This window comes from Erythranthe guttata, chromosome 10 (genome assembly GCF_056151865.1).
Source record: "Erythranthe guttata isolate IM_541 chromosome 10, IM_541, whole genome shotgun sequence".
NCBI classification, from domain to species: Eukaryota; Viridiplantae; Streptophyta; class Magnoliopsida; order Lamiales; family Phrymaceae; genus Erythranthe; species Erythranthe guttata.
Window position 1 is genome coordinate 20,069,285 of NC_142542.1, and position 22,724 is coordinate 20,092,008.

The 22,724-nt window shown below is 34.4% G+C and overlaps 2 protein-coding genes across 12 annotated transcripts; both read left to right on the forward strand.

Annotated features, from left to right (window-relative positions):
- The first annotated feature begins 3,491 nt into the window (after nt 1–3,491).
- Nucleotides 3,492–10,680, forward strand: LOC105955250 (C18orf8). 9 transcript variants are annotated; one of them, XR_016033992.1, is made up of 17 exons: nt 3,492–3,779; nt 3,865–3,948; nt 5,029–5,130; nt 5,275–5,336; nt 5,418–5,682; nt 5,766–6,025; nt 6,419–6,572; nt 6,936–7,045; nt 7,135–7,222; nt 7,843–8,175; nt 8,253–8,327; nt 8,517–8,694; nt 8,874–9,120; nt 9,424–9,532; nt 9,637–9,816; nt 10,205–10,560; nt 10,653–10,680. XR_016033992.1 is itself a non-coding variant. In XM_088824522.1 (16 exons), exons 5-16 carry the CDS (start codon nt 5,518–5,520, stop codon nt 10,367–10,369), a joined length of 2,064 nt encoding a protein of 687 aa, XP_088680648.1. In that variant the 5' UTR covers nt 3,492–3,779; nt 3,865–3,948; nt 5,029–5,130; nt 5,275–5,336; nt 5,418–5,517; the 3' UTR covers nt 10,370–10,614. The 9 variants fall into 9 exon arrangements, 7 of the variants coding, with proteins under 7 accessions (XP_088680648.1, XP_088680650.1, XP_088680649.1 ...); XR_016033993.1 differs by having other exon boundaries at nt 5,441–5,682; XM_088824522.1 differs by lacking the exon at nt 10,653–10,680 and having other exon boundaries at nt 10,205–10,614.
- On the forward strand, nt 10,431–22,724 carry LOC105955252 (P-loop containing nucleoside triphosphate hydrolases superfamily protein). Of its 3 annotated transcripts, none has more exons than XM_088824521.1 (25): nt 10,431–10,560; nt 10,660–10,779; nt 13,213–13,468; nt 13,563–13,660; nt 14,004–14,093; nt 14,643–14,695; nt 15,233–15,298; nt 15,387–15,440; nt 16,043–16,102; nt 16,366–16,444; nt 16,771–16,838; nt 16,930–16,992; nt 17,128–17,232; nt 17,777–17,881; nt 18,035–18,142; nt 18,219–18,365; nt 19,196–19,378; nt 19,567–19,725; nt 19,865–20,098; nt 20,451–20,588; nt 20,676–20,798; nt 20,880–20,930; nt 21,258–21,305; nt 21,391–21,594; nt 21,891–22,724. In XM_088824521.1, the coding sequence occupies exons 3-25, from the start codon at nt 13,221–13,223 to the stop codon at nt 22,425–22,427; spliced, it is 3,021 nt and encodes a 1,006-aa protein (XP_088680647.1). In that variant the 5' UTR covers nt 10,431–10,560; nt 10,660–10,779; nt 13,213–13,220; the 3' UTR covers nt 22,428–22,724. The 3 variants fall into 3 exon arrangements, with proteins under 3 accessions (XP_088680647.1, XP_088680646.1, XP_012834422.2); XM_088824520.1 differs by lacking the exons at nt 10,431–10,560; nt 10,660–10,779 and adding exons at nt 12,403–12,667; nt 12,944–12,978; XM_012978968.2 differs by lacking the exons at nt 10,431–10,560; nt 10,660–10,779 and adding an exon at nt 12,403–12,667.

The window sequence follows — 22,724 nt, forward strand, 5'->3', positions numbered from 1 at the left end:
AAAGAAAGGAGAGGAATTTTATATGGGGGTGTTGGAACAAGGGTTGTGGTGGGGGCCTGTAAATATGGGAATTTTCTTGATTAATGGTTTAATTACATGATTATATTTAGTTTAATTATACATTTATAAGCTTAATTTAGTTTGTAATTAATTTGATAAAGACTGGAGCATATATACAAAGACTTGATCAACAGTACTTCTGCCCACTTGTTGTACGTCTCTGGGCATATTTATATATATATATGGATTGATGATCATTGATATAAATTTGGATTTAATTAATCATGGGTTAATGGATTAATGTGTGTGTGTGTGTGTGTGTGTGTGAGAGAGAGAGAGAGAGAGAGAGAGAGAGAGAGAGAGAGAGAGAGAGAGAGAGAGAGAGAGAGAGAGAGAGAGGTGTGTCTGTGCAGGTACAAGTATTTGGTGCTAGTTGTAATTAATAGGCTGTTTGGCTGTTATGTAAGCAAACTGTCGGAGCACATTATATATATAATATATAGATTGATAATTGATTGATGTGCAATATAATGTGGTCCTGAAAAATATGAGTATATAGTTACATACATGTAAGAAAGAGATGCTGCCCTAATTCATCATCATCATCTCTCTCACACACCCACAGAGCTAAAAAAAATTCTACTGTAAATGTGTGTGTGTGTGTGTGTGTGTGTGTGAGAGAGAGAGAGAGAGAGATAAAATGGGGATAGTTGTAATTTACCCTTATTTATATATATCATTCTCTATTTAGAAAGTGATGAATAATGATATGCATATATTCCTGGATTTTTTCCTGTTTAAGTGACACTCTTTTTTAGGGCTACATGCATTAATTCTTACACACACACACACACATATATATGTATATAGCTGTCCTAATTATTACTGTATAAATGCGACAGTGTGATCTAATCCAAAATTTCCTTATAGGTCTCTTGTCGATCAGAAGAATTATTTCTCTAGCTAGTTAATTAGTTATATATATACACACATAATTATAAATGTTTGGAGTGAATATTGAAAAACACAAAAACAGAAAAAAATAAAAAAAAAAATTGTTTTAGTGGTTTGCCTATAATGTTGGATATATAGTCCATATGCAGACAAATTAAACAGTGATCTTTTGAATTCATGCAGCAGCATTGACCAATTCCAATTAATTATTCTCCTTAAATTACAACTGCACACCTTAAATTATACATTGCATGCATTTGTTAATAAATTCTAATTATATTCCTACCTATTTCTTTTCCTATTCTCAGGACATGTCTCTGTCTTATATTTACTTTCTTTCCTCTTTTCATGCCATCATTAATTATATATATATTTTCCATGCATATATATATATATATATATAGTTTCTACCATCATTTCTATATATCAAAGTGGAACCCTAATTCTCTTTAATTAAGTATGGCCGGTCAAAAGGGGAGTTTTGACTTTGGTTTTACTACTTCACAAACGGCAAACCCATATATATATGCATATAATTTAACTAATTATATTATACACACACACAAACATATGTTTGGACCACTTCATCAATCAACAATATAAATATATATGCATGCAAGAAAATGTTGATCAGTACTGAATCGAAGGAAGGAGAAAGACAACACACACACACACACACACACACACTAACATATATATATATATATATATATATATATATATATATATATATATATATATATATATATATATATATATATATAGGAGCCCCCCATGCCATATATAATATAATATATATATTGCATGCCAAGAAAACATGACGACCATTTAATTTGAACTCTCATTTAAAAGCTTGATAGCCACTGATCTAACAGTATTCTTTGTCTGAACTGACTTATTTTTGGACCACCTGAACAAGGCCCAGATGTTACTTATCTTGCTAATTAATTAATTAATTAACTGTGATTAGAATATCATTTGTATTATAACATTAATTATCAGTTAGATCGAATCCAGTACACGTGGCTTGAAATCGACCATATACATGCATGGCAATGAAGAATTATATTATTGACACTGCAAGTACATATATATATATATATAATTCATTGGATGCTATATAGCTATAGCGAATTGAAGATGCGGGTGAAATATCATTGTCGTCCACATATACATATAGAGATCTTCAAAGGATCTTGATATTGACTCTCGAACATTTTACATATATACTTCCGTCACATATATATACAACAATCTATATATTCATAAACAACCACATAACTGTCATTGTATGTTTTCGTTTAATTTATTATACTTACTTCATCACACAAACTCCAAACTCATCCATATATAATTAAAGAACCTTTTTTGGAACCCTAGCTAATTTAATTTGCAATAACTTGAAAGTTTTTACGATTTTTACTGCATTATATATAATGTCTCGTATGATTAATTCAATCTGTCTGATTTAATATAGTTACTCCAAAAGAAGAATGAAATTTCTAACCGATATATCACTTCTTCTACTCAAGATTTTTACTGCTTATATATATATATATATATATATATATATATATATATATATATATATATATATATATTCATGTTAATTAATTTGAAGAGGGTTTTGGTAGTTGAAGGGCACGCAATGGGGTTCACATGAGTAATTACTACATATATAAACTATGTACAAATTAAAGAAATTAAATGGTCCACACATTCTTGGTTTCAGATTTGACTCCACATTGCAGCTAGCACGCAGATCTAGTACAACTTAGTTGTTGTAAATATTAATTGTTTTAATTTTACCCAGCTTGTACACAATTAATTGTAATGTAAACATACAATTGTATATATCCGGCAACACCCCGGGAATATCGGGATCGGGGCCGCCCGCGGGGCAAATTACCATCCCTAGCTAATAGATCGATTTCGATTCTACACGCGTTAGTTACCTTTTTTACTACCCCGGCCAAGTGGCATGTAAGGAAGCCCTTTTTTTTCGGCAATCATTTATGCCCACTCCTTATCAGATATACAGTGACTAACATTTCCAACATGTTTTGCAGATTGCAATTAAAATAATTAATATGATGCACTTATAAATTCGACTTTAACTGGTACTATTTTAAGTGGTCCTATTCTTACTTCCTCCGATCCACAAAAAATACTCCATATATAACTTTATTTTTATTGTTTATTTATATATGTATAGGGGTACTGTAATGAAAAATGGCAATTGCAAACACTGGATTATGTAATATTACCAAAGTACATATATTAGAGACAAGTATTGACTAATGATGGTAATGTAGGAACACATATTATGAGTGTTCTATACGAGAAGTTTCTAGGGAGAATTACCCTTTTTGTCCCTGGTGGTTGGCCCGATTCGACTTTTGGTCCATGTTGTTCCGAAGTGAACAAAATTCACATCAAAAGTTCAATTTCTAACACTATTCATTTGTAATACTTTTTGGATCCAAATGGATATTATTGTAAATAATTACTTTTATACATTTTATTTTAAATATTGTATTATATGTATTATTAGAAAGGGCTAATTTAGTTAGAGAAGAAGCCCAATTCAGTATTAGCGGAGTATAACAGAAGCCTTTATTACAGTCTCACAAGTGGCTCGGGCCCATGTAGCCCGGCCCATATACTATTTCTCGCTGAAACCATGCAATACGGCGTCGTTTCAGATGGTTAGGTGAATTGGTGAAAAAACCCCCAATAGTTATTTACAAACCATCACGGATTCCGACTTTCTATGTTGAGCAGAGAAGACCGCATTTTCCTTGTTGGATGATCAGAATTTCAACGTATGTTGTTGCTTCTTTGTTTTATTTTTTGTTTTTTTGATCGATTCGTTGCGTTGGATTATTGGTATTATTGATTGTTGTTTAGGTGTTCGAATTTGGAGTGATGAAGGATAAGAGTTCTGCTACAACGTCTTTTCTCAAGCGAATTCTCGTCAATTGTTCAGCTCAGGTTTTTTTTTTGGTTTACTTTTCTGTATTCACCGGTTTATTAAATATTTTTTCTGGGTTCAATTCATATGAGAAAATAGAGATGTGGACTGAGATTCATGTAGTGGTTTATTGAGAATTTCCAATTTGCTATGCTTGAATGAGGAAAAATATCAGATAATATGTTTTGAGCAACTGTTATAACAATCTGGTTTTGAATAAAAGTCAAACTCTAAAGTAATACAGATCAAATTAAATATTAAGCATGTCATATATTTCGTACCGGCCTACATTTTTCGTCTGTTTTTATTTATTCAATGCCCCTATGCTGTACCTGGAAATCAAGAATTTTGTATTAGAGTCTAAGTATTATCCTTCGATTTTAATTCGGTGATAATGAAGTAGTTAAAGAAATCCCTAAATTTGTCTGATTGGATTTCAATTCATAAAAACTCTTCCCTGCCCAACAATACAATTGCATGTTTGTTCTAGTTTAGGGAGTTCATCATATGGTAATAGCTATTAAGGATTCACTAAATCGGAAGTCTTCAGAGTTTAGACAAATTTATTTATTTACTTCGGAGAGTAACTTAAGAAAAGGTAATTTTGGAACGAATAAGTAATCCTTGCGTTATTGAGAGAATATGTTCTTGCATAATCTAGTAAGTTGTTAATAGGAAAATGGTTGGGGTTTGATTTAGTAACTGTCAGAGCAGAAAGGAAGAAATTACTTTTTAGAGTTTCAAATGTTTCTTAATGTGAAAATAATATTAACTGCTATTGTAATCCTCATTGTTCGTTTTACTTAACAAGAACAATTAAGACTAATGTACTATCAAGTGTAGGACTGAGTAGATGGAGTGCCAACCACTTGCTTGGCAAACTTTTCCTATTAAAAAGAAGCAATTAGTGCTATTATGAAAACTAATTCTTACCAGCTTCTATATATCGTGCATGTTCTCTATTTCGCCACAAAAGTTATATTCTACTCAATCTATCTGGGATTAGAATAAATATATGATATTCTCTTTATGTTACTTATATTCTCTCCTACATGCAACATATTTCTGAAGATATTGATATATATGATTGTTTTTTGAAGGCCAAACAATATGGTACATGTGTTTCCTCAAGGGTCCCAGAAGTTGAAAAAGACATGTGTTTAAAAGAATTCCTTGTGTTAAAAAGTTGCATGCAGAATGTGGTATGGCACATTTAAATATTCATGTTTTGTGAGACGGGAACTGTATCTAAATTTCCTTGTCTCTAGTCCTTTTATCTTTAAACCTTAAACTGTATCGCACTTTTCTTGTATGACTTATGGTAATCAATTCTTTTTGCTATCCAGCTACGAAGAAAGTTCTGAGTTAAAGAAAATACAACTGAGCAGTAAAGACTTCAATTGCCTTGGTAAAGCTTAGTTCTGTATTTGCTAAATAATGAGAATCGAGACCTTATCTCAATTGATATCCATGTTTTTTTTTCTTTCAGTCTGACTCACCGATCCCTCCCAGCTTTATTTATTACCGCTTATCTAGGTTACAACGTGCCGACTGTATAGTTTCATAATCAAGGAAGAGAAGACGATAACATGATTGGAGAGACATCTTCTTCGAGTCATTCTGGCTTCAGTGGATCTAATGCACTGTCACATGTTTATATTCAATACCCACCTCTAAGATGCAATGTTCCTGAATCAAGGAAATTATTTTATGACGATGGGAATAAAATTATTCTTTCAGTGACATCTAATCAGGTAATTATTTATATTTTACAGATCCGGCTTACCGAATACATATTAAAAAAACTGTGTTCAACTAATTATTATGCATTTTATAGGTTTTTTCATGGAAAACTGCTCCATACAACCCTTATGTTACTCCTTCATCTGATCCAATAAGCGAAGGACCTGTACTTTCTATTCGATATTCATTAGATCTCAAGCTTTTGGGTGTCCAGCGATCTAGTCATGAGATCCAGATCTTTAACAAACAGACTGGAGATACATTTAGCCAAAAGTGCAGGATTGAGTCAGAAAGCATTCTGGGATTCTTTTGGACGGATTGTCCGAACTACGATATTGTGTTTGTGAAAACCAGGTAACCATTTAAATTCCGTGTTGAGAATTCTGTACAACTGCAAGTGTGTTCAGCCATATTATAGAGCATAGATCATGACTCATATGCATTTAAATATTCCCTTGTACCTGAACGATGCTAGTGGTGCTAATTTGATCTTCTCAGCAGCTCAATGCAATATTGCTGTTATAACTTATAACTTAACACCTTGAGACTTCACTAGGTCAATATTACGTTGACCTCGCCTACTTGGATGATTCCATTTTAATTCAGTTCTGTTGGCTATACCCCTCCCAAAATAAAAATAAAAAAATGCAAAGATTATCACCAGGTTTCTGATCCATCATAAAATGTGTATGATGGCTAATTTCTTTTATTGGGGTATACTCATAATAACGCCCTATATTATTGCAGTGGGTTGGAGTTTTACTCATACAATACCGAGTCCAAGTTTCTCCATTTAGTGGAGACAAAGAAAATGAACATTAGCTGGTATATATACACTCATGAAAGCAGACTGGTGCTTCTTGCTTCAGGAATGCAGTGCAAGAGTTTTACAGGTTATCAGGTAGGACATGCTCACCTATTTCTGGATCCAAAACTTGCATGTCTTCCTTTCATGGCTTTCATCATATTATAGAGTGAATAGTATGCAGAGTCATGTTAATGATGACGGTCTCAGTGATGTAATTGATAATATAATCTATGCATTTATCCTGATATCACTTTCCGTGCTGGAATTGTTCTTTAGCTGATCACAAAATTAATAATATGTACACAGAAAAGAATGCCACATCTCTAGTTGATTTCCTAATATTCGTTGGCTCACATAAAAGCTATTTCAACTTTTATAACCTCATTGTTGTTTTGAGTCACTTGGTATTGACTGGACTAATCTTGGTTACGACTAATCTGCAATTTTTCCTTTTAGCTGTCTTCTGCTGGAATAATTAAGCTGCCTAGGTTTGAGATGGCAATGGTGAAACCAGAGGCAAATAATAAGCCCATTCTTGCTGCTGAAGATGTCCATATTATCACTGTGTATGTTTTTTCCCCTTTTGATTTGATTAACTCGTGGACGGTGTTCAAGTTGTTTCTATATTGTCTTAATATGCTTCAACCATTTACAGGTATGGCAGGATTTATTGTCTACAGTTTGATAGAATTGGGATGCTACTTCACTCATACAGGTTTTATCGAGATGCTGTAGTACAGCAGGCAAGTTTTCTGCTGATACCGTGTTATTTAAGTAATCTATGACTATTCTCTTACAACTTAACTGAAGAAAGGCAGGACTTTGGTTTAGCATCAAGTACTTGTCTCCCCTTGCAAATATGATTTTCTATAGGAAAGAAAATTATGCAAAAAAACAGTTCCCTTTGCATTTATCGTTTTTTTTCAAAGAAACAAAGAGACTCCACATAAATTTGTTAGTTGGCAATGATTCTTTTGAATACTTAAGTGTAATTACGTCTTTTAATCCCTTAAATCAAACATAGGATATAGTTTTTTTTCCCTTTTAATAAAATATGACATAAATTAACTGAAGATTTCCTTTCAATTTGTTTCTCTATTTGAAGTGTATATCTACATTGTCATTCTCAACAATCCACCAGAGTGTTTTGTTCGCTTGGGACTCGTAACATTGGAAAACATATGGAGAATCAAACTCAATCTTCAAGTTGAAAATCTTTCAATATGATACTTGTTATTCTTTTGGCATCTACATGTTGATATTGATACATCTGAATGCATGTTCAGGCTTGCAATTTTCCTCAACCCACTGCTATATTCTTGACGTTTTGCTATACTGTTCTTTATTCTTTTTCGTATTTCAGGGTTCTCTGCCAGTTTACTCCAATCGAATTGCTGTGAGTGTGGTTGACAATGTTTTGCTAGTTCATCAAGTGGAAGCAAAGGTTGTCATTATATATGATTTGTTCGCAGATTCACAGTCACCTATTTCTGCTCCACTTCCTCTATTCGTGAGAGGATTCTCTAGAGCTACTGCATCCTCTCAAACTGCTTTTACAGCCTCTGGAGCTTCAGAGTCAAAGAATCTGGGTGATACCGAACTAACAATCTATGGAGATCAATGGAAGTTTCTTGTCCCTGATCTCGTGTGTGATTTTGCTAATGGATTTTTGTGGAAAATTAACGTGGATTTGGAGGCAAGTTTTGACAGCTGAGAGAATCGTTTAAATTGATAATTTGTGGTACTTTGTCTTATTTCAGCCATTTTGTGCAGGCAATTTCAGCCAGTAGCTCAGAAGTTCAACTAATCCTTGAATTCTTGCAAAGAAGGAAATTGGAAGCAGACAAGGTAAGAGTCTTTGTGGTTGAAGGAGATGAAGTCGACTAACACCATATTCGTTTTCTTGTTAAGTATAGAACTCAGTAACTAAAATCTGATTATTATTTTGTTTTTAGTCGATCTAACAACATTCTTCTGGTTATTAGTATTATTGTGATTTCCGTTGTAATATAAGCATCTGCATCTTGGTTGTTTCAGGCTAAACAGCTCTGCTTGGCTATTGTTCGCACTAATATTTTGGAAAGAAAGCCCATCCCTGTAGTTTCCAGGGCTGTAGACGTTTTACTCACAGCATATTCGCAGGCGATCAAAACAGGCAGTTACTATAAGAAAATCACAGTAGAAGAAACTTCACCATCTGGACCTGCCAATCTAAGTAAGTCAATTGTATTTGTCAATGAGTCCATGATTATAACAGATACATTTAGAAAGTTGATCGAGTAAGAGCCTGCAATTGGCTGTGAAAATGGATCTTGTAATAGATTTAATTTAATATTACCAACTTCAGTCTTAAATCAAACTCCCATAACCTCGACCGGTTAATTGGTGAAACAGATATGGGGAGCTTGTTGGAACCTGGTACATCAGGTGGTGAAGTTCCTCCAAACGACCAATCACAAATTGTTAGGCCTGGTAATGATCAGTTAAATTCTAATGGTTCTGAGCGGCACCAGTCCGAAGTTACTTCTTCAGCCGCAACTTCACCGGAGGATTTGTACAGCTATGTGTTTGCTCCAATTGAGGAAGAGATGACAGGAGATGTATCTTACTTTATTGCCATCATTGTTGAGTTTCTACGGAGGTATTCTTCACAAACACTACCCCCTCCGATCATTTAAATTCTAAGCTAGTGTAACATAGATTTGGACTTTTTTAAAGACGACGGACTGAGTCAAATTACAGAAATGACTTTTTTAAAAGTCATTTATTAAACCAATTCTTGTCAGTTTGCAGACTGAATCTTCTTTTGAAACTCTTTCTTTTAGTTACTTTTCGGGATGTTGGCTCAACCAGTTGAGCCTTCTTGTCTTCCATTTGATAGCCTACGATGGTGGTTTTTCCTGCTCTAGTCTAATAAATCTGTCTTTTGTCTCCGCATTTGCAGTACTAGCTTGGAAAAATTAAAGGTGCATCCTAATACCTACATCTTGATGGTACAAGTACTTGCCAGGGATGAGCGTTTTACCGAACTTGAATTATTTATCATGAATAAGGTTACATTTTTCCTACTTTTTTATTTAAGAAGAGACCAAACCTTACTAGTTGTACAAACGAATTTTGACTAAGGCACATAACAAAACTGAGCTATATGATGCAGATTATTGAGCCTTCAAAAGAAGTAGCTATGCAACTACTGGAATCTGGCCGTCGGAACCTTCAAATAAGGAAGTTGGGCCTGGATATGTTAAGACAGCTCTCGTTGAATCATGACTATGTTTTGCTGCTTGTACAAGATGGATACTATCTTGAAGCTCTACGCTATGCACGGAAGACTAAGGTAATATTTTGTTACCTCAATCATTTTTATATGAGAACTTACCTCAGTAATTTCCATCAGCATGTTCACGTGCTCATGAAATACGTACATTTTTTGTTAACCTGTTTGTTCCACCAGGAATTTTCTTCCTGCTATATTTTTTTTAATCTTCTTAGATCCTTAATTATTTCTAAATTTGTTGTGTTACTTTTAGATATATTCATTCGTTTTAACATATAAAAGCTCATGTATTTAGACTTTCTTCTTTATATAACCTTTATCCATAGTCGAATCTATTTTTTTTTTTTTTTGGAAAATAAGGAAATCAACTTTTAATTGACACATAGATAGAAATTTCTGGTTTCTCCACACAACTTGCCTTGATATATAAATTCGGGGTTGATTTCAGGTCAACACGGTCCGGCCCTCGTTGTTTCTAGAAGCAGCTTACGCTTCTAAGGATCCCCAGCACCTTGCTTCGGTTTTAAGATTCTTTTCTGATTTCATACCTGGCTTTAAGAACACCTCCGATCACCAAACATACCACCGCATAGTTTCTGAGATGCAATCATAAATTGAGGGGCCGTTTTTGTCGAATACGTGAAAGTTTTTGGTTCCTTGTTCTAAATTTGATTTCTTTTTCCTGTTCCTTAATTTTCACCTCTGCTTTTCAGTGACAAAGCATCTGCCGTAGTAAAAGAGACACCTCCGTCTGCTTTCCGTTTATTATTGTCTACTATTTCATATCTGGATTTTTGGATTTTGGTAAGAAAATATTTATTTTGTTATGTTGCTATATATTTTCAGTTTCTTGCACAATTCGCAGTTATATTACAAAGTTGTTGAATTTTGGCAAGTGGACAGTAAATGTTGCTTGGCATCTAACTACAGTTGTGGATAACGTGCCTATGGTCCTATCCTATACTTCCGATTTGTCCTTGGAACTTAACGTACACCGAACTTGAACTCTTTCGGGCTGAAAAGGTTCGTAATAACCGCATTAATATATTATGTAATTACGATTTCCCTATCGAACGAGACCTCAATTAAATTTATCAGTTGGACACTGAAGAAATTAAAATTAATCAAAAAAATATTGAATTAAGAAATATAGTAGGTCCACCAGCCATATTGGAAAATCTATTAACCCTTCAGTTTTGCAGGTGTGTGAGTGTGCAAATAAATTATTCTTTCGGACAAAAAAAAATTATTATGAATATAGAACCTTAGTCAATATTTTATACATACAGAATCTTTGTTTGTTGAATAAAATTTGGCACATTATATTAGATAATTCAATTATTAACTTTGTCACATTTGCTTTAAAAGAATAATTTAAAATTGTATATTAATCTTTGTAATGATTAATTATGTCTTAATCATTACATATTATTTTCAGTTCACGGGGTTGGTTGGTACTAATTTTAGTGGTTGTTCAAAAAGCAACTCGACTTGTCATTCATTATATATCAATATTTTGTACTACTTGTTGCTTCAAGATAACATTCTATATATATAAACATCTTTAATTTGTTGTCTCATATTTTGCAGTATACTAATTTTATTTGATCATATAACAATAAATAAATAAATTATTTCAATTAACCATTTAATTGTACTTGTTCCAATATGGCACAATTTCACTAGTTGTATTGCATATTTGCACAAGTATAGTGTCATTTCAGCAAACTTCATTTGATGCATAGCTGATAAGCAGAATTAAAATGTGAGTACCTGATAATATTTTTGTCATATTAGATCATTGATAGAGATAGACTTTGTACATATTGACAAAGATAGTTAGGTGATCATACCCTACTCACTATACACACACACACACACACACTTACACATGTGTGTGTGTGTGTGTAAATTTTTTAGTTCATGCCTATGGGTATTATTATGCCAGGTTGTGATTTGCAGTTGTTCAATCATTTTCTTGCTTTTTTTTTTTTTTTTTTTTTATTTAGAGTTAGTAAAATGAACCCATTGGTAGTTAAGCCATCTAATTCTTATTATTATGATTTTCTCAATACCTTACTAACTTATTTATTAGTAATTTTATACACATATATACATAATCAAAATCATAGAGTATGATTACAATCTGATGGGCCAAAATCGAATTGGCAAGGGCTAGGTTCAGTCAGGCCCAAATAACCGAATCAAAACACGGGTCATTGTACACGTGTGTAATTCTTATTGGCTGAGGCCATTTTTCCTTTTTTGGCCCATGGGGCATGCGGCACAAGATTCTTGTGATCCTGAATGTAGAAGATTACGTACACTACAGATTATGTAGTTAGTAATACATAAATATTATTATATTACAGATATGCCCAGTTGACCATGCAACTTTTTTTTAATTCATCTTTTGGTCCCAAATCACTTTCTCCTTTTCTTTTCTTCTCCCTTTACTTTTTTCTTCCCTTTTCACACTCCACAATTTTTTTATTGGAAAATCTGGATTTTAATTCTCATGCTTATAAACTAATTAGTATAAATAACCATTGGTATTTTCTGTGTAAATAAATGGTACATTTATACACATAATAAATACGTGACATAAATACGAATACAAATACATCGGCAGTTTAGTCACGCACTAGTGGTGTCCACTTTCTGTCCCCTCTTTTTCCGGTAAAAATAAATATATTCTTTTTTCTCTCTCTAAACTCTTTCTCTCTCTCTCTCTAAATTTCATTTTTATGCACACAAAACAAATCTCTCTTTCTGCTGCTAACTTCATTTTTCTTTAATTCTTCTCTAATTTAATTTTCTGTAATAAAAGAATTGACCAATGGGAGTGAATAGAGGTTCAACTGCTTCAGCACTAGATGACTGCCTTTCATAAAAGGGCATCGCTTCCAAGGCAAGCAATTAATCAAAATCCCCATTTAATTAATTAATTTATTTATTTATCTCACCTTTTTGTTTTTTCCCTTTCCTCACACACGGAGGAGGAGAGAGAGAGAGAGAGATAAAAATGTGAATATTCATCATTGATTATAATTGTAATGATGATGTTTTCGCAGCAACTCAATCGATCTTTTTCGAAGATCTGGATATTTTTATTTTAATCATTTTTTAAAAATGAATTGACACTTGTTTTTGTTTTGGGGGTTTTCTGTGTATGAATGTTTGGTAGTGTGTACTGAGCTGAAGCGAAGTCCTTAAATTGAGGTATTTTCAATTTTTGTAATCTTCAGGTGAAATGTGTGTACTTCTCTAGGTGTGATTATTGTTTTCGCTTCTGTCTACTAATTTTTAGGAGCTGCATTGTTTTTTTTTTCTCCTGCCATGGATAATCTTCTTCCTCAAATATTCAGAGGGATTTTCGTCGCTATCCTTTGGTTTTAATTTTCTCTGGTCTGGAATAATTTTGTGGTTTTTAATTTTTTTTTGTTTGTGTTAAAGGTAAATTAATGGCTTCTAGACAAGGATTGCAGCCGAAAAAACCTAATTCAAGAGCAGCAGCGAGTAACAATTCGCCGGCGTCGTCTACAACGTCATCATCTCGTCAATTTCTAGGGCCTTCTATAGACGGCCAGAGTTCCCCAGCTTCGTCATCTGCTCGAAGTAAACCTCAGTACTTTCACTCAGAAAGTGTATCTTTGGATGTTGAGAGATCTACAGAAAATGTTACCGTCACAGCTCGGTTTCGTCCACTCAGGTAAAACATAAACAAAATTGTAATGTTTGCCCCTCTTCTGTTTTTTTTTCTCTCTCCTAACTTCTATTGTGATTTCTTGCTATTTCGTATGCAGTCCGAGGGAAATTCGGCGAGGAGAGGAAATTGCGTGGTATGCGGATGGGGATACTATTGTGAGGAATGAGCATAATCCGTCAATTGCTTACGCCTATGGTATAGTTCTAGAAGTGGATTATTTAATCATTATTTGATGCTATGTTATGTTCTAATTGGTAGAGAGTATACGTAAGGAAACAAGTACATGGATGGAGGATAGAATGATAGCCTGTGTGTAGAGATTTTCCTCCATCATTTTGAAAAAAATCTTTCTCGTTTTATACCTGCTGATGCTTCCATTGTGTTCTCTGTTCTGTGAATGTGAATAAAATCTATTATTTATGGCTGTTAAGTCACTCTGACTGGACCCAAACAATGGCGCTTGCTGCTTATCTTCAGTATGTCTGGCTTACAAATTAGATTGTTTCAATGATACTTATATATGCATAACATTTTCCAGATCGAGTATTTGGCCCTACGACGACAACAAGGCATGTCTATGACGTTGCTGCACAGCACGTCGTTGGTGGTGCAATGGATGGTGTCAACGGTATGTAGTTGTCTGTTGATTTTGAAACATATATGTATATATTACATCATAATGCGATTTAAATATACTTGTAAAAGCTACTAGTTTATTAACAGTGAGCTAACATTGGATGAAAGAACGACCATGAAACTTAGAACAGTACAACAGAACAAAGTTGTATCCGTTCGTTGATAGTTTGACTAAAGTACTGCAACTATACATATTGATAGCTTTATTGAGCTTCCAACCAATAAATGAATATAGTGTAAGTTTCAAAACTGGAACTAGTGTAGTTTTCCATTATTTATCGAACATAGTTCAGGATTTGTTATATAAGATAGCGGAGAGTTGAAATTCAAATTTAGTTAGTTTTTTATGTGTTACATTGTCTCTACAAACGTATTGTAATACTGAGTTTCATATTTTGCATCAAGAAATAATGAATCACTTCCTCTGATTCTTCTTCTTCCTTTTTTTTTGCTCTGGTCTTCTTAGAGTAGCATATTAATTTTCTTTTGGCCATTTTCATTTGGCCATTTTCATTTTTTTCCTTTCCTTTCTCAATTACAGGTACAATTTTTGCATATGGGGTTACTAGCAGTGGGAAGACTCATACCATGCATGTAAGGGAACTATCTTCGTGTTCTCTCTTTTTGTATTTCAACTTATGTGATATGTGATTAAGCTTGAAAGTTTTGTACCATTTTTTTTGTTTTGTCCCAATAACAAGATCAATATTCATAACCTTTTAACCTCTCGAGTTGATAATCTTGCATATCTGTTATAAGTGTTCAGAATGAAATCCATCAGTCTGCTTTCTATTGCAAAGAAACAAGCCCAATACACGCTGTAACCATTAGCAAAATTAACTTGATATATTTAACCATAGTATTTCATGACAAGCCAAATGTAACAGTAGCAACTTGAGTACCGAAAGAGGATTCAAAACAGCTCTAATTATTCGAGAAGGGATTTTCAGCCTTGTGACTGTTGTGTTAGACATTATGGCTTATGCTAACCCATGTGTTTTAGAGCTCACCACATGCATCTCATGCGCTTATTTGCTTAAGATGCTCTCATGTTAGAATTCCACAATATCTTGCTCATTATTATTTTGCTGACACCAAGGAATGTAACACGGTTTCCTTTTTTAATAATAGGGTGATCAGAGGTCTCCTGGTATCATTCCATTAGCTGTAAAAGATGCTTTCAGTATTATTCAAGAGGTACTTGAAATGACTTGGCTGATATCTATCTTTTAAATATTATGTCCTATAATCTAAATGGTTGTTGTATGTTTTATGACTGCTTTAGACTCCAAGTCGGGAATTTCTCCTCCGTGTCTCTTATTTGGAAATCTACAATGAGGTCAGACTCTACCCATATCTCCATCTCTTTTGAATTTTGATTGATGAATATGGTGTTTGTGCTCAGTTTTTCGCTATCATGCACGAATGTTTGTTAAGAAGCATATCTTACTTAAAAAGATTTTACTCATAGAAGATAAGAATGTTTCTGAAGTGGCTGAATGCCAAACCACCCATCTTCAATCAACAATCATATGAAGGAATGGGTTTTCATGGTCTCACTTTTGTAGCACACCTGCTTATTCTTTTATATTTTTCCCGGATGTGCAGTAGCCACTGGCTTCCCACCCCACCATTCCAACTTATTAGTTTTTAAACAGCATTCCCATCAGGTTCCAACTGCTTTTCTCCTGTCAACTTTTTCGTTGATGTGTGAGTCTTACTCCATTCTAGAAAACATTCCTCCTTGCAATCTGTCTTCCACTTATATCTTTGGTTCCTGAGATTTATTTACTTGCTGTTCTCTTTTATATTCTTTTCCTGCAAAGATAGTTACCGATTGTGATGCTAGTTTCCTCTTTTTTTTCTCCTTCTTATGTTAAGGCTTGTCTTGCAAAGTGAAGAATTTTCTTAATTGCTCTTTACACGTATATCTGCTTTCAGGTTGTCAATGATTTGCTAAATCCAGCTGGACAAAATTTGAGGATTAGAGAAGACAGTCAGGTAAAAATTTCATTGACCTCAACAAGTTGTCTTAAAGAACCCAATTGCAAATGCTAGCCATAAAAATGTTCTTATCCTTATAAGAGTTTCTATATTTTCAAAGCTCGTTGTAAGAACTAAGAACTCATGAGCAGTTTAGCATCAGTTCGTTGATAGCTTGTTGAACTTCAAAACATAATATAAATATCAGTTTATATAGTATTGTTGACATATTTTTGTTAGCACGTGTTATTATTAATTTCAATTTACCTGAATGGTTTCAGGGAACTTTTGTTGAAGGAGTCAAGGAGGAAGTTGTATTATCCCCAGCCCATGCCCTTTCCCTTATTGCAGCAGGAGAAGGTAAAACTTGGTCATCTTTGATGTTGTGCTGCAAATACTGTATTTAACCAAAAACCCTTCATCAAATTGTTTTCATTTGTGCCCAAATGACAATTCTGTTCTTTTTCAACCGTTAAGAAATCTATGCATTGAAAGATTAAATCCGTACTTTATGGTACTGAATGCAAGATTGTGAAACTGACCTCCGTTATCATATGTTATCTTTGCTTACTACTGCTGTAGTTGTTCAGTACTATTATCATAATTTTGACTGCTGATATTAAAAGAATTATGCATGTCACTATTTCTTTTGCCCGAGTATTTATGGTCTACTTTTCATACTGCAGAGCACAGACATGTGGGTTCAACCAACTTCAATTTACAGAGCAGTAGAAGTCATACGATCTTCACACTGGTAGTGTATATATGATGAGTTAAAAATTGTCAAGTGCAAATTTTAGTTTTAAAAATTCACTGACAGCGTTTAAAATATGGTTCCTCTGCAGATCATAGAGAGTAGCCCTTGTGGTGATTACTGCGAAGGCCAAGCTGTTACCTTGTCGCAGCTGGTATGTTTTACCCTCATATATATGCTTTCTTTAATTAAGCATGACTGTTCACGATTTTAGATATTTGATCTTTGATCGGATTATGTTGATTGCTTCGATAAATCTTAACTTTCATGTTTTGAATCATACTTGCAGAACCTAATTGACTTGGCAGGATCTGAGAGCTCAAAGGCTGAAACAACTGGCTTGCGCAGAAAAGAGGGTTCCTATATCAATAAGAGCTTGTTAACTCTTGGAACTGTAGGGCCCAAATCATTGTGACCGTGTTTTTCCTTTAATAGTTATACTGAACAAACTTTCTGTGCAGTGGACAATCTTCCCCTTCCCAGCCCCACACAGCCCACACACACGCACACAGCCCGCACACACACACGCAAAGACATGAGGGCAAACACATATATGCTCAGTCATTAGTGTACACTTGCACAAGCAGTGTGTAAAGAGTTGTACGAATGTTTCATACTTGTTTTAATTGTTCTGGAACTCGATGTTGCTGGAATACGTAGAGTATGTCAGATTTGTGTCTTTTGGGTTCTAGGAGAATGTGATCTGGAAGAATGTGTATATGGGCGGGTGGGTGTGTTTGTGTGTATTGGGGGGGGTTGCATGGTTCTCAACATTTTTCTTTCTAGTGATTATTCATGTGGGTTTTTCTTCTTAATGGGGTTATATATGTGGTTATTGATCAGTCAACACCATCTTAGGATTTACCGTCTCTAACATTTCCTTGTCCGTAATCAATCTAGTGTTTGCTAATAATCATTGTAATTCGTGGTATTAATAGGTTATTTCAAAATTAACGGACGGGAAATCCACTCACGTACCATTTAGAGACTCCAAATTGACGAGGCTTCTCCAGCCCTCACTTGGTGGCAATGGACGCGTATCTGTAAGAGTTCAATTCTTAATTTTTGTTGTAATATGGATGTGTTTATTGTCCATTTTTAGCAGTGAAAGTTGTATTTATGTACTAGTTTCTAAAGCATGGATGTCGGACATTTTCTGAACTTTATATGAAGTTATACATGCCTGTTTGAATCAGCTGATTTGCACTGTTACACCCTCATCAAGCAATTCTGAGGAGACTCACAACACTTTGAAATTCGCCCATCGAGCAAAACATATTGAAATTCAAGCAGCACAAAATAAGGTATGGTCAGATGAGATATCAATCTTGACAAGCCGTCCTTTGATCATTGTATTTAAGCAATCCTGTTAACATGCAGATAATTGACGAGAAATCAATAATAAAAAAGTACCAAAATGAAATTCGATGTTTGAAGGAAGAATTGGAACAAGTTAGAAGAGGCATGCTTACAGTTACACCATTGAAAGACAGTGGAGCTGGTGATATTCTGCTTCTAAAGCAAAAGGTGATTTTTTTACCTTCAAAGTATTTCTTTTAACTGCATATCTTTTATGATAAGTTTAAAATGATTTACATATTATCACTGCATTGCTTGCTTAGAAGGATACATTTGTTGTTGTAATTGTAGGCTTTTGTATTCTACCTTCTTTGTACAAATCTTGGATCAATAGTTAACCCCACAATCTATTTTGTAGCCTGTGCCGGGATATATATTATGGACTTGATAAGGAACTAAGTATCTTCTTTGCATTGATAAAAAAAGTCTGATTTAGTTTCTGAGGGAAAATAAACTATCAACATCATTTTCTTCTTTCCTTTCCATTTTCTCATCACCAACTCATCTATCCTACTCACAATTCATGCATTTAATACATTATACGATTTAACAGTTTAAATATTATTTTACCTGACTAACCATAATGAAACTTCATATATTAACTTTGTGATAGGGGTATAATAGGTAGCACAAAAAAGTTAAGAAACATAAATTCATACTCCTAAATGTAAAAAACAAATATAAAAGGATAGGGATAGATGTGTAGGTTACTTCACTTTGGTGGTTTTAGAAACTATGGCTTTGTAGGGGGTTCCTCCTCTAGGTGAGAATGACATTATTATCTCAGTTTACTGACATTTTGATCTTGAACTTTAATTCCGACTACTTCTCTCGTATTTGAAGAAAATATTCTCATGCTTGGCCCTCTTCAGTATAATCCATCCTTACTAATTATCATTTATGAAACAAGTCACAGAAATATATGTGCCCTCGTGTCCTAATAAAAACGTTATTATGTATAAACTTGTTATAACACTGTGGTGGTCTGACTCCTAAAGCTAGAAGATGGTCAAGTACGACTACAGTCAAGATTGGAAGAAGAAGAAGAAGCCAAAGCTGCTTTAATGGGCAGAATACAGAGGCTGACAAAATTAATTCTTGTATCTACAAAGGCTTCACCAACATCACGGTTTTCTCAACGGTCAGCAGTAAGGAGAAGGCATTCTTTTGGAGAAGAAGAGGTTTTGTCCCATTTCATTCCCCCCCCCACACACACACACACACACACACACACAAACTCACACACAACAGTAACGCCACCACACCAAGAAATAAAGTTTCACTGGATGGACTCTTAATCCTCTGTCTGACAAGGCATTCTCTAATCTCTAAAGGTTAATTTTTTTTTCTTCTATTTGATGTATGACAGCTTGCGTATCTTCCACATAGGAGACGTGATGTTGTCCTGGATGATGAAAACATAGAGCTGTATGTTTCTCTCGATGGCAGCGTTGGAACTATAGATGAAAAATTGAGAGAAGAAAAAAGAACAAAAAAGAATGGATTGCTGAGTTGGTTAAAGTTAAAGGTGGGTAATATATCATTCACTTCTAATAGTTCTAGTATTTTTTAAGTGAGTGATTTCTTTCTTCTTTTCTCATTCAATTTTCTGTTCTTGGTTAACTGTATACAGTTTGAAACTCACCTTAGTTTTTGTGGGTTGCTAGAAACGAGATAGTGCCATAGGGACCTTCGCAAGTTCTAGTGATAAATCGAGTGGAATCAAATCAACAAGTAGTCCTTCAACTCCTCAAGCTGATAGCAATATTCACATGGAAGCAAGACATTCACATTCTTTACTCACAGAAAGTACTCATTCTGCCGACCGCCTATCTGATACAAAACATAATAAAGAAGTTTTCGAGCCTGAGGATAATTATTTGGGTGAAGAGACTCAACTGGTATGACATTAGAATTTCCCATGTATTTTTATGAATTACCATGCATTTATTTGCCTTGTAATGAAGACTGCAACTCTTTTATGGTAATTATGAGAACAGCTTGCTGCTATACTTGTTACTTATATGGCTTATGAGTTTCTTCCATCTATGTAAAATTAAAAGTATTGTTGAGATTTGGTTTATTTGAGGTTCGTCTCCAATGATGAGACAAAGGTAACATGGATCATTTTGTCAATAAATCAAACCTCGAGTATAAATTTTATGATTCACTTCTTTTTGTTAGAAGCGCCTCCATTTTGGTGCATAGTTGACTAACATTATTATTTTCTTTCGCAATTGTATTACTTATCAGGCTAGCATGACTATGGATGAAATTGACCTTTTAAGGGAGCAGCAAAAGATTTTGTCTGGTGAAGTGGCATTTCACATGAGTGTCTTGAAACGATTATCTGAGGAGGCTACAAGAAATCCTAATAAGCAGCATATCCATGTAACTTTTTCTATCCACTATCCAGTATTATCCATGTTTCAAATTTCTCCTAAGATTTACTAAAGTGTGTCTTTGAAACTTCCGTAGGTGGAGATCAGAAATTTGAAAGAAGAAATTCACAAAAAAAACAATCAAATTGCTTCACTTGGAAAACAAATTGCAGATTCCATCAATCCGCATGGTGAAAATGGCAAAGTGGAGGAATCACAAGTAACTTAAGATTTATCTCTTTCAGTCAAGTGACTTCAGCATTGAGGCTCATCTATCTGTAGTAACTGTTTCACATTTCAGGTCGTAGCTGAACTAATGGAGCAGTTAAATGAGAAGTCTTTTGAACTCGAGGTAACAAACCTGTATTTCTGGACCCTTGATTTTATGATACTACGAACTTTAGGGTGTTTGAAGTCATTTCACAAAGTTGAAATCAGGAATCTATTCTTTTCTATTTTAACTTTGGAGCCACAAGATTAAATAGTATGAATTTCTTTGTTGAGGGGTCTATCCTCATTTAGTCCTCACTGCCTGAGCTTTAGTCATCCTTTATCATGACCCTACATTTACTGTGTTGATTCTGTTGAAATAGTTAATATTAGGACGGGGGAGCATACATGAAACTAATCTTGTTATGTTTTTTCCTAAGAAATTCTGCATGGTTTATCATGTTTCCAGGTCAAAGCTGCAGATAATCGGATAATTCAGGAGCAGCTGAACCAAAAGGTTCCCACTATTCCAGCTATATTTACTAACCACATAGCATTTCATCCTTTTGATTGGAGATGCATTGACAATATTTGTTCATCAGATTTCGGAATGTGACGAATTGCAACAAACGATTGCCACATTAAGGCTAGAGCTCTCCGATGCTGTTGAACAGAGAGACTTCATGCCTTTCAACAGTCATTTGCAAGGATTTCCTGAAACTAGGAGTGTGCACATGGAACATCAAATCGGCAAAGACAATTCAGTGCTAAAGGATTCAAATGATATGTTGCTACTACAAGCTCAGGTTTCAATCGTTGTCTCCCTTTTCCTGATATTTAGCTCTTTCTTGAAATTTATGAAGTTGCAATGCACTGCTACGCTGACATGGTATTGGTACTCTGAAGTCTGAACAATGGAGTCTGAAAAATGAAATTATGAACCAATCGGAATAATGAAACAGATCTTTACAAACAGATTTTTGTTTTCTATTCTATTTACACTTTGTGGAGTGTAGTATTAAAAGTAAACGAACAATTTTAAGATCCTGATGCATTAGGAAAGCCGATCAACAAGCTAATCTTATGTTTTTACACCTCTCAGGCAAATGATGTTGAAGAACTAAGAAAAAAATTAGATGAAGTAACAGAGTCAAAAGAGGAGCTAGAGCTGCGCAACAAAAAACTCGCGGAGGAAAGTTCATACGCAAAGGGGTTAGCATCAGCTGCAGCAGTTGAACTGAAAGCTATGTCTGAAGAAGTTATGAAGCTAATGAACCACAACGAGAGATTAGCTGCTGAGCTGGAAGCACAAAAAAAATCGCCAACTCAGCGGCGCGCCTCCATCCCAAACAGGAACGGGCGAAAAGAAAGTTATCCCAAAAGGCACGATCCAGCTGCCGTAGCCTCGGATATGAAGAGAGAACTGGCTATGAGTCGTGAAAGAGAGAATTCATTTGAAGGTGTGCTGGCAGAAAAGGATCAAATCGAAGCTGAATTGCAGAGGAAAGTCGAAGAATCCAAACAGAGAGAAGCCTACCTTGAGAACGAACTTGCAAATATGTGGATACTTGTGGCTAAGCTTAAAAAGTCTCATGGAGTTGATAACGATGAATCTACGAAGGAGAATAATGACTTCTGATTTTTGGTATAATTATCATCTTCAAATTAAAGATTTCGAATAGGTAGTAGGAGAGTAATATTTCGGTTTGTTGGCTTAGTTCTTATGTTTGATTTTCTGGAATTATTTGTAAAAAAAAAATGAAGTTGTTCGTAACACACATTAATCATAGTTCGAAGTGTACGTTAACTGGTGACGATGTAGATATGTGTAGCGTAGCATTAGTTTTTTTTTTTCCAACTTCATCTTTTCTATGTGCTCTGTAAAAGAAGTCTTTGCTGTTATTTATATAATATGGTAGTAGTTATTTATACAAAA